Source organism: Dendropsophus ebraccatus, chromosome 1 (genome assembly GCF_027789765.1).
Source record: "Dendropsophus ebraccatus isolate aDenEbr1 chromosome 1, aDenEbr1.pat, whole genome shotgun sequence".
Taxonomy (NCBI): domain Eukaryota; kingdom Metazoa; phylum Chordata; class Amphibia; order Anura; family Hylidae; genus Dendropsophus; species Dendropsophus ebraccatus.
In genome coordinates this window covers 231,077,949-231,090,975 of record NC_091454.1, presented here as the reverse complement: position 1 = coordinate 231,090,975, position 13,027 = coordinate 231,077,949, and the positions used below count along the sequence as shown (strand labels likewise).

General features: G+C 40.2%; 1 protein-coding gene across 3 annotated transcripts in view; it reads left to right on the top strand.

Moving 5' to 3' along the window:
- Nucleotides 1–13,027, top strand: part of NLGN2 (neuroligin 2) — a 149,755-nt gene that overhangs the window by 114,837 nt on the left and 21,891 nt on the right. For all 3 annotated transcript variants that reach the window (XM_069950185.1, XM_069950204.1, XM_069950195.1), the window contains one exon: nt 9,764–9,820. In XM_069950185.1, the coding sequence (XP_069806286.1) occupies nt 9,764–9,820 (57 nt within the window). The remainder of the gene's footprint in view (nt 1–9,763; nt 9,821–13,027) is intronic.

Sequence of the window (13,027 nt, the reverse complement as noted above, 5' to 3'; positions counted from 1 at the left end):
GGAGGAGATATATGAGTAATGGGAGGAGATATATGGAGTAATGGGAGGTGATATAGGAGTAATAGGAGGAGATATATAAGTAATGGGAGGTGATATATGAGTAATGGGAGGAGATATATGGAATAATGGGGGGGGGGGAGATATATAAGTAATGGGAGGAGTTGTACAGAGTTATGGGAGGAGATATATAAAGTAATGGGAGGAGATATATGAGTAATGGGAGGAGATACATGAGTAATGGGAGGTGATATAAGAGTAATGGGAGGTGATATAAGAGTAATGGGAGGAGATATATGGAGTAATAGGAGGAGATATATAAGTAATGGGAGGTGATATATGGAGTAATGGGAGGGGATATATGGAGTAATGGGAGGGGATATATGGAGTAATGAAAGGAGATATATGGAGTAATGAGGGAGATATAAGGAGTAATGGGTGGAGATATATGGTGTAACGGGAGGAGATATATGGAGTAATGGGAGGGGATATATGGAGTAATGGGAGGAGATATATGAGTAATGGGAGGTGATATATGAGTAATGGGAGGAGATATATGAATAATGGGAGGAGATATATGGAGAAATGGGAGGATATATATGGAGTAATGGGAGGGGATATATGGAGTAATGGGGGGAGATATATGGAGTGATGGGAGGAGATATATGAGTAATGGTAGGTGATATATGGAGAAATGGGAGGATATATATGGAGTAATGGGAGGTGATATATGAAGTAATGGGGGAGATGTATATAGAGTAATGGGGGGGAGATATATGGAGTAATGAAAGGAGATATAAGGAGTAATGGGTGGAGATATATGGAGTAATGGGAGGATATATATGGAGTAATGGGGGGAGATATATGAGTAATGGGAGGAGATATATGGAGTAATGTGAGGAGATATATATGGAGTAATGGGGGAGATGTATATGGAGTAATGGGAGGAGATACATGAAAATGGGAGGAGATATATGAGTAATGGGAGGAGATATATGAGTAATGGGAGGAGATATATGGAGTAATGGGAGGAGATATGTATGGAGTAATGGGAGGGGATATATGGAGTAATGGGGGAGATGAATATGGAGTAATGGGGGAGATATATGGAGTAATGGGAGGAGATATATGGTGTAATGGGAGGAGATATATGGAGTAATGGGAGGAGATATATGGAGTAATGGGAGGAGATATATGAATAATGGGAGGAGATATATGGAGAAATGGGAGGATATATATGGAGTAATGGGGGGAGATGTATATAGAGTAATGGGGGGAGATATATGGAGTAATGGGAGGGGATATATGGAGTAATGAAAGGAGATATATGGAGTAATGAGGGAGATATAAGAAATAATGGGTGGAGATATATGGAGTAATGGGAGGATATATATGGAGTAATTGGGGGAGATATATGAGTAATGGGAGGAGGTATATGAGTAATGGGAGGATATATATGGAGTAATGGGGTAGATATATAAGTAATGGGAGGAGATATATGAGTAATGGGAGAAGATATATGGAGTAATGGGAGGAGATATATGAGTAATGGGAGGAGATATATGGAGTAATGGGAGAAGATATATGAAGTAATGGGGGAGATGTATATAGAGTAATGGGGGGAGATATATGGAGTAATGGGAGGAGATACATGAGTAATGGGAGGAGATATATGGAGTAATGGGAGGAGATATATGGAGTAATGAGGGAGATATAAGGAGTAATGGGAGGATATATATGGAGTAATAGGAGGAGATATATATGGAGTAATGGGAGGAGATATATGAGTAATGGGAGGAGATATATGGAGTAATGGGAGGAGATATATGGAGTAATGGGAGGAGATATATAGAGTAAATGGAGGAGATATATGGAGTGATGGGAGGAGATATATGCAGTAATGGGAGGAGATAAATGGAGTAATGGGAGGAGACATATGAGTAATGGGAGGAGATATATGAGTAATGGGAGGAGATATATGGAGTAATGGGGGGAGATATATGAGTAATGGGAGGAGATATATGAGTAATAAGAGGAGATATATGAGTAATGGGAGGAGATATATGAGTAATGGGAGGAGATATATGGAGTAATGGGTGGAGATATATGGAGTAATGGGAGGAGATATATGAGTAATAAGAGGAGATATATGAGTAATGGGAGGAGATATATGAGTAATGGGAGGAGATATATGAGTAATGGGAGGAGATATATGGAGTAATGGGAGGAGATATATGAGTAATGGGAGGAGATATATGGAGTAATGGGAGGAGATATATGGAATAATGGGAGGAGATATATGGAGTAATGGGAGGAGATATATGGAGTAATGGGAGGAGATATATGAGTAATGGTAGGAGATATATGAGTAATGGGGGGGAATATATGGAGTAATGGGACAGGATATATGGAGCAATGGGGAGATGTATATGGAGTAATGGGAGGAGATATATGGAGTAATGGGAGGAGGTATATGGAGTAATAGAAGAATATATATGGAGTAATGGGAGGAGATATATGGTGTAATGAGAGGAGATATATGAGTAATGGGACAGGATATATGGAGTAATGGGAGGAGATATATGAGTAATGGGAGGAGATATATGAGTAATGGAAGGAGATATATGGAGTAATAGGAGGAGATATATGGTGTAATAGGAGGAGATATATGGAGTAATGGGAGGAGATATATGGAGTAATAGGAGGAGATATATGGAGTAATAGGAGGAGATATATGGAGTAATAGGAGGAGATATATGGAGTAATGAGGGAGATATATGGAGTAATGGGAGGTGATATATGAGTAATGGGACGGGATATATGGAGCAATGGGGAGATGTATATGGAGTAATGAGAGGAGGTATATGGAGTAATAGAAGGATATATATGGGTAATTGGAGGAGATAAATGTAGAAATGGGGGAGATGTTTATGGAGTAATGGGGTAGATATATGGAGTAATGGGAGGAGATATATGGTGTAATGGAAGGAGATATATGGAGTAATGGGCGGAGATATATATGGAGTAATGGGAGGAGATATATGGAGTAATGGGAGGAGATATATGAAGTAATGGGGGGAGATATATGGAGCAATAGGAGGAGATATATATGGAGTAATGGGCGGAGATATATATGGAGTAATGGGAGGAGATATATGGAGTAATGGGAGGAGATATATATGGAGTAATGGGCGGAGATATATATGGAGTAATGGGCGGAGATATATATGGAGTAATGGGAGGAGATATATGGAGTAATAGGAGGAGATATATGGAGTAATGGGGGGAGATATGAGTAATGGGAGGAGATATATGAGTAATGGGAGGAGATATATGGAGTAATGGGAGGAGATATATGAGTAATGGGAGGAGATATATGGAGTAATGGGAGGAGATATATGAGTAATGGGAGGAGATATATGAGTAATGGGAGGAGATATATGAGTAATGGGAGGAGATATATGTAGTAATGGGAGGAGATATATGTAGTAATGGGAGGAGATATATGTAGTAATTGGAGGAGATATATATGGAGTAATGGGAGGAGATATATGGAGTAATAGGAGGAGATATATGGAGTAATGGGAGGAGATATATGGAGTAATGGGAAGAGATATATGGAGCAATAGGAGGAGATATATGGAGTAATAGGAGGAGATATATATGGAGTAATGGTAGGAGATATATATGGAGTAATGGGAGGAGATATATATGAGTAGTGGGAGGAGTCTATTCCAAGTGGAAATAGCGGAACTCCCGTATAGACGCACAGTCCCCCATCGGGTTGGCCCGTACCCAGTAATTCATCCAAAAAACAATAGCAATTGAAGACAGCATCCATAAAGTATCAAAAGATTTCTTCTTTTATTTTGCCATATGCGTACAAAAAACAACAACGTTTCGGCCCTTTAAACTATAGTGAGCCTTTCTCATACTTGAGAAAGGCTCAGTATGGTTTAAAGGGCCAAAGCGTTGTTGTTTTTTTTACGCATATGGCAAAATAAAAGAAGAAATCTTTTGATACTTTATGGATGCTGTCTTCAATTGCTATTTCTTTTTGAGTAATGGGAGGAGCTATATGGAGTAATGGGAGGAGATATATGGAGTTATGGGAGGAGATATATGAGTAATGGGAGGAGATATATGGAGTAATGGGAGGAGATATATGAGTAATGGGAGGAGATATATGGAGTAATGGGAGGATATATATGGAGTAATGGGAGGAGATATATGGAGTAATGGGAGGAGATATATGGAGTAATGAGGGAGATATATGAAGTAATGGGAGGAGATATATGGAGTAATGGGGGAGATATATGGAGTAATGGGAGGAGATATATGAATAATAGGAGGAGATATATGGAGTAATTTGAGGAGATATATGGAGTAATGGGAGGAGATATATGGAGTAATAGGAGGAGATATATGGAGTAATAGGAGGAGATATATGGAGTAATAGGAGGAGATATATGGAGTAATAGGAGGAGATATATGGAGTAATAGGAGGAGATATATAGAGTAATGGGAGGAGATATATAAAGTAATGGTAGGAGACATATGGGTAATGGGAGGAGATATATGGAGTAATGAGGGAGATATATGGAGTAATGGGAGGTGATATATGAGTAATTGGACGGGATATATGGAGCAATGGGGAGATGTATATGGAGTAATGAGAGGAGGTATATGGAGTAATAGAAGGATATATATGGGTAATTGGAGGAGATATATGGGTAATTGGAGGAGATAAATGTAGAAATGGGGGAGATGTTTATGGAGTAATGGGGTAGATATATGGAGTAATGGGAGGAGATATATGGTGTAATGGGAGGAGATATATGGAGTAATGGGCAGAGATATATATGGAGTAATGGGAGGAGATATATGGAGTAATGGGCGGATATATATGGAGTAATGGGAGGAGATATATGGAGTAATGGGAGGAGATATATGGAGTAATGGGAGGAGATATATATGGAGTAATGGGCGGAGATATATATGGAGTAATGGGAGGAGATATATGGAGTAATGGGAGGAGATATATGGAGTAATGGGGGGAGATATGAGTAATGGGAGGAGATATATGAGTAATGGGAGGAGATATATGAGTAATGGGAGGAGATATATGGAGTAATGGGAGGAGATATATGTAGTAATGGGAGGAGATATATGAGTAATGGGAGGAGATATATGGAGTAATGGGAGGAGATATATGTAGTAATGGGAGGAGATATATGAGTAATGGGAGGAGATATATGGAGTAATGGGAGGAGATATATGAGTAATGGGGGAGATATATGGCGTAATGGGAGGAGATATATGAGTAATGGGAGGAGATATATGGAGTAATGGGAGGAGATATATGAGTAATGGGGGAGATATATGGAGTAATGGGAGGAGATATATGAGTAATGGGAGGAGATATATGAGTAATGGGAGGAGATATATGGAGTAATGGGAGGAGATATATGAGTAATGGGAGGATATATATGGAGTAATGGGAGGAGATATATGGAGTAATGGGGGAGATATATGGAGTAATGGGAGGAGTTACATGAATAATAGGAGGAGATATATGGAGTAATGGGAGGAGATATATGGAGTAATGGGAGGAGATATATGAATAATAGGAGGAGATATATGGAGTAATTTGAGGAGATATATGGAGTAATGGGAGGAGTTATATGAATAATAGGAGGAGATATATGGAGTAATGGGAGGAGATATATGAGTAATTGGGGGAGATACATGGAGTAATGGGAGGAGATATATGAATAATGGGAGGAGATACTTGGAGTAATGGGAGGAGATATATGGAGTAATGGGAGGGGATATATTATGTAACGGGAGGAATTGTAATTAGTAATGGGAGGAGCTAATTGATGTAAGGGGAGGAGGTATATGGAGTAACAGGAGTTAGAGGAGATATATGGAGTAATGGGAGGAGATATATGGAGTAATGGGAGGAGATACATGAGTAATGGGAGGAGATATGTGGAGTAATGGGAGGAGATATATGAGTAATAGGAGGAGATATATGGAGTAATGGGAGGAGATATATGGAGTGATGGGAGGAGATACATGAGTAATGGGAGGAGATATGTGGAGTAATGGGAGGAGATATATGAGTAATAGGAGGAGATATATGGAGTAATGGGGGGAGATATATGAGTAATGGGGGGAGATATATGAGTAATGGTAGGGGATATATATGAGTAATGGGAGGAGATATATATGGAGTAATGGGAAGAGATATATGGAGTAATGGGAGGAGATATATGGTGTAACGGGAGGAGATATATGGAGTAACGGGAGGAGATATATGGAGTAACGGGAGGAGATATATGGAGTAACGGGAGGAGATATATGGAGTAATAGGAGGAGATATATGGAATAATGGGAGGAGATATATGGTGTAATGGGAGGAGATATATGGAGTAATGGGAGGAGATATATGGAGTAATGGGAGGAGATATATGGAGTAATGGGAGAAGATATATGAGTAATGGGAGAAGATATATGGAGTAATGGGAGGAGATATATGAGTAATGGGAGGAGATATATGGTGTAATGGGAGGAGATATATGAGTAATGGGAGGAGATATATGGAGTAATGGGAGGAGATATATGGAGTAATGGGAGGAGATATATGAGTAATGGGAGGAGATATATGGAGTAATGGGAGGAGATATATGGAGTAATGGGAGGAGATATATGGAGTAATGGGAGGAGATATATATGGAGTAATGGGAGGAGATATATGGAGTAATGGAAGGAGATATATGGAGTAATGGGAGGAGATATATGAGTAATGGGAGGAGATATATGGTGTAATGGGAGGAGATATATGAGTAATGGAAGGAGATATATGGAGTAATGGGAGGAGATATATGAGTAATGGGAGAAGATATATGGAGTAATGGGAGGAGATATATGGAGTAATGGGAGGAGATATATGAGTAATGGGAGGAGATATATGGAGTGATGGGAGGAGATATATGAGTAATGAGGGAGATATATGGAGTAATGGGAGGAGATATATGAATAATAGGAGGAGATACTTGGAGTAATGGGAGGAGATATATGGAGTAATGGGAGGAGATATATGAATAATAGGAGGAGATACTTGGAGTAATGGGAGGAGATATATGTGTAATGGGAGGAGATATATGGAGTAATGGGAGGGGATATATTATGTAATGGGAGGAATTGTAATTAGTAATGGGAGGAGCTAATTGATGTAAGGGGAGGAGGTATATGGAGTAACAGGAGTTAGAGGAGATATATGGAGTAATGGGAGGAGATATATGGAGTGATGGAAGGAGATATATGGAGTAATGGGAGGAGTTATATGAATAATAGGAGGAGATATATGAGTAATGGGAGGAGATATATGAATAATAGGAGGAGATATATGGAGTAATGGGAGGAGATATATGAGTAATTGGAGGAGATACATGGAGTAATGGGAGGAGATATATGAATAATGGGAGGAGATACTTGGAGTAATGGGAGGAGATATATGGAGTAATGGGAGGGGATATATTATGTAATGGGAGGAATTGTAATTAGTAATGGGAGGAGCTAATTGATGTAAGGGGAGGAGGTATATGGAGTAACAGGAGTTAGAGGAGATATATGGAGTAATGGGAGGAGATATATGGAGTAATGGGAGGAGATATATGGAGTAATTGGAGGAGATATATGAGTAATAGGTGGAGATATATGGAGTATTGGGGGAGATGTATATGGAGTAATGGGGGGAGATATATGGAGTGATGGGAGGAGATACATGAGTAATGGGAGGAGATATATGGAGTAATGGGAGGAGATATATATGGAGTAATGGGAGGAGATATATGGAGTAATGGGGAGATATATATGGAGTAATGGGAGGAGATATATGGAGTAATGGGGGGAGATATATGAGTAATGGGAGGAGATGAGTAATGGGAGGAGATATATGAGTAATGGGAGGAGATATATGGAGTAATGGGAGGAGATATATGAGTAATAGGAGGAGATATATGGAGTAATGGGGGAGATGTATATGGAGTAATGGGGGGAGATATATGGAGTGATGAGAGGAGATACATGAGTAATGGGAGGAGATATATGGAGTAATGGGAGGAGATATATGGAGTAATGGGAGGAGATACATGAGTAATGGGAGGAGATATATGGAGTAATGGGAGGAGATATATATGGAGTAATGGGAGGAGATATATGGAGTAATGGGGGGAGATATATGAGTAATGGGAGGAGATATATGAGTAATGGGAGGGGATATATATGAGTAATGGGAGGAGATATATATGGAGTAATGGGAGGAGATATATGGAGTAATGGGAGGAGATATATGGAGTAATGGGAGGAGATATATATGGAGTAATGGGAGGAGATATATGGTGTAACGGGAGGAGATATATGGAGTAATAGGAGGAGATATATGGAATAATGGGAGGAGATATATGGAGTAATGGGAGGAGATATATGGAGTAATGGGAGGAGACATATGGAGTAATGGGAGAAGATATATGGAGTAATGGGAGGAGATATATAAGTAATGGGAGAAGATATATGGAGTAATGGGAGGAGATATATGAGTAATGGGAGGAGATATATGGAATAATGGGAGGAGATATATGAGTAATGGGAGGAGATATATGAGTAATGGGAGGAGATATATGAGTAATGGGAGAAGATATATGGAGTAATGGGAGGAGATATCGGAGTAATGGGAGGGAATATATGGAGTAATGGGACAGGATATATATGGAGTAATGGGAGGAGCTATATGGAGTAATGGGAGGAGATATATGGTGTAATGGGAGAAGATATATGGAGTAATGGGAGAAGATATATGGAATAATGGGAGGAGATATAGGAGTAATGGGAGAAGATATATGGAGTAATGGGAGGAGATATAGGAGTAATGGGAGAAGATATATGAATAATGGGAGGAGATAAATGGAGTAATGGGAGGGAATATATGGAGTAATGGGAGGAGATATATGAGTAATAGGAGGGAATATATTATGTAACGGGAGGAGATATATGGTGTAATGGGAGGAGATATATGAGTAATGGGAGGAGATATATGTAGTAATGGGAGGTGATATATGGAGTAATGGGAGGAGATATAGGAGTAATGGGAGAAGATATATGGTGTAATGGGAGGAGATATATGGTGTAATGGGAGGAGATATATGGTGTAATGGGAGGAGATATATGGAGTAATGGGAGGAGATATATGGAGTAATGGGAGGAGATATATGGTGTAGTGGGCGGAGATATATTATGTAACGGGAGGAGTTGTACAGAGTAATGGGAGGAGCTAATTGATGTAAGGGGAGGAGGTATATGGAGTAACAGGAGTCCTGATTAATGACGGTATGGAGGGTGTCAGAATGTGGTGTGTGATGTTTTGGCCCTTTTTCCTCAGTGACTGAGGCTTTTTGCGTCTTGTTTTGCCCTCTCAGGTTCTCCAGTAATTTGCCCTCCGTTTCCCTTCCCGCTGTATTTGTATCTTCGAAAGTTGCTTTTTCTTTTTGATATTTAGAGCAGATGTTGAAAAGAAATGTTTTTGGTGACGTTTTCTTGAATCTATTTTTTCTTTCTCTCTTTCCCCCTTTCTCTCTCTCCCTCGGTTATTTTTTTTATCTTTTTCTTTTTTTTTCATCTTTTTTTCTTTTCTTTTTTTCTTATTATATTTTTTCTTTTTTTCTTTTTTTTATATATATATTTTTTTCGCCTTGACCTCCAGGTCCCCTTTCCAAATCTCGGGAGGACTCCAGAAAGTCTCAGCACACTGCAGATGAAGGTAGATCTCACAGTCTTTTCTTGCTTCAATTTTTCTTCCTTCTTTTTTTGGGGCATTTTGCATGTTGTTTCACTTTTCTTGATGAATTAGCCTCTCTGTCTGTGTATTGCTGGAGGATGCTGTGCCGTGATGTGTACGTGTGAGCAGGAAGAGAGGAGTTAACATTCTTCGCACAAATGGTTATTTGCACCGTTGTGTCATTCTTGACTCGCTGCTCCTATGTGGTCCAGCCATGTTGGCCTGACATCTGCAGAGTGTTGCTCCTACAGTCTATCCATTGTTTAAAGTCACCTTCACCAAAGTTCCACCAAAATTCTGTGACATCATGGAATGTCCCTCAATGATGACACCTCAAGTTTTTTTTTTCACTAGTATCAATCAAATGGCAATACTCTTCACCATCATGCAATCAAATGGTCACCTCGGTTGTGTGTGGAGGTGACAACTACACATTAAGTTTTCTAAATTTATTCCCAGACTACTTTTTGTGTATATAATGTGAAAATCTGCATCTTCTGATCATTGTCAAAAACTAACATATTGTTACCCAGCAGCGGAGATGAAAAGATCTCATAGGAACTTTATAGGAAAACATAGGGTAGAAGAAGTGGTGGATTTGGGGGAGACTGGAACCATTAACAAAGCAGAAGACGAGGAATGGATGGACAAGTAACTGGAAGACATGGCAAGAAGTCTCTTCAAAAAAGAAGCAACATACAGTAGCTCAGATGACTGGAAACAGGCAGGAGCAGTCCAATATGAGGACTCAATAAAGACATGAGGTACATGAGTGGTGGAGCTGAGGTAAATGACTGGTGGTGCTGAGGTAAATGACGGGTGGAGCAAGGTTAGAAAAAATGTAGTGGAGGAGCTGAAGTAGATGAATGAAGGAGTTGAGATAGAAGAGTGATAGAGGTAAATGGTGGAGCTGAGGTAAATGAACATAAGAGCTGAGGATGTTAAATGGAGGAGCATAGGTAGACAAATAGAGGAGCTGAAGTGCAGGAAAGAAGGAACTAAGGAACCTGACAAGAGGCGCTGAGCTAAATGGAGAAGCTGAGGAAGATGAATTGATGGGCCGAGGTAGATAACTGGATGGGCTGAGGTAAATAAACAAGAGAGCGAAGATAGATGAATGGAGGAGCTGAAGTAAATGGAGGAGATAAGGTTGATGAATGGAGGAGCTGGGATAGATGAATGGAGGAGCAGAGGTAGATGAGTGGAGGAACTAAGGTAGATGAATGGAGGATCTGGGGTAGATGAATGGAGGAACTAAGGTAGATGAATGGAGGATCTGGGGTAGATGAATGGAGGAATTGAGGTAGATGAATGGAGGAGCTAGGGTAGATGGATGGAGGAACTGAGGTAGATGAATGGAGAAGCTGAGGTAGTTCAATGGAAGGGTCTGAGGTAGCTCAATGGAAGGGCCTGAGGTAGCTCAATGGAAGGGCCTGAGGTAGCTTAATGAAGAAGCTGAGGTAGATGTTGAATGGAGGAGTTGAGCTGGTTAAATGTAAGGGGCTGAAGTGGACAAATTGATGGACAGGAGTAGAGGATGGGGTGCTGAGGTAGGTGAGGGGGGAAGATAAAATAAATGATTGGAAGAGCTGAGCTGAAGTAGATGAATGGGGGGAATGAAATAGGTAAAGAGAAAAGCTGATCTAGATGAATGGAAGAGGTGAAATGGATGAATAGAGGGGCTAAAGTAGATGGAGGAGCTGAGAATGGAGGAGCTGATATTACACTAATACAGAGTAGGATATATATGGAGCATATGGAGGTTTTCATTGACTTATGCCAATAAGGTAAGAGTGAGAAAATGCTCAGATCTGGCATGAGGCAGCATGAAGAAGTAACGACGAGATAGAAGAAAGACATTGACACCAATCCTCTTCATGGTAGAAACTAAAATTATTGGCTGGCAGCATTGAGCAGAGTGGGATAGAAATGGACTCACATGTTCCCTTTATGACATAAGTCACTTCACCATCAGCATCGATCAGGAAACGGAATATTCTTATATGGGTCCAAAGAGAAAACCGCCCACTAATGGACACCATGACTACAGACCTGAGCCTACATGGATCCTACAGCTCTACTTCAGTTTGGATGTACATGACTATCATAATCTGAAGATTGTAATGGATTATGGTTTATATTGATCACATTCACAGATCCAACATCCCTCCTTCTGTTCCCCGTATTGCCAGGACCCTTCGATTTGTCCGCTACCACCGCGTCTGTGCCTAGTTACCCTCATTGAATGTTTCTCCAATCTCGTCTTTCTTCTGTCACCTTTCCCCTTACGTCTACGTAGCAGAGAATATTTCTGGGTTCCAGACTTTTGTTGACAACCATGGAGCACATTTCCTCCGCCGCATGTAAGGTGTTTCCAGAACATAGGGTTATTTAGGAGAGCGGGCGGCGCGGCGTGAGCTCCACGCTCAATAACCTTTCCTCACATTTTGACAAGTAAGAAATTAGATAAAAACGCTGGCATTAAAGAGAAGGAAAATGAAGGTAGAATAAGTGGAGGAAGAAGATTGTGCTGATGATCGTAATGAGGAACGAGTCTTCACGAGACTGACAGCTGCTGCCCCCCCCTCCCAGCCTCGTTAAGGCTTCTGACTAATTAATCCTCTCAAATTACAGCATGATTAATTAGACCTCGGTTACCATGGAGAAAGGAGCAGAACATTCCAGGCCGCTGGCTGAGAAGGGGTTAACAGGACATCTTTGGCTCCTCATTCTCTCCCTGTCTGGGGGGAATAATGTTCTGCAGAGGAGCTGTTAGGGGCAACACTCTGCATCATGCTGTCTGAATGATGGCTGAACTTACAAGGAGTGATACTCTGCAGAGAAGTCGTGAAATGTGAGGAAGAGCTGGCTTCTAAAAGGAGACAATATGTAGATAAATTAGACATAGTGTGTGGGAAAGATCGGAAAGTTCCAGATAACCTTGTGCCAGGCTGTCATATGGTGACGCTGCTTTACCATACCGATCAATGCCGTGCAAATGGCGGTAACACAGAGCTCTGCCTATACAACAAAAAGGATAGGGCAAGTACAGGAGATAGTAGTGTACCAAAGAGCTTAAGGTTTAATAGTATACTATAGAGATCTGTCAGCATAAGGTATAATAGTATACTATAGAGATCTGTCAGCATAGGGTATAATAGTATACTATAGAGATCTGTCAGCATAAGG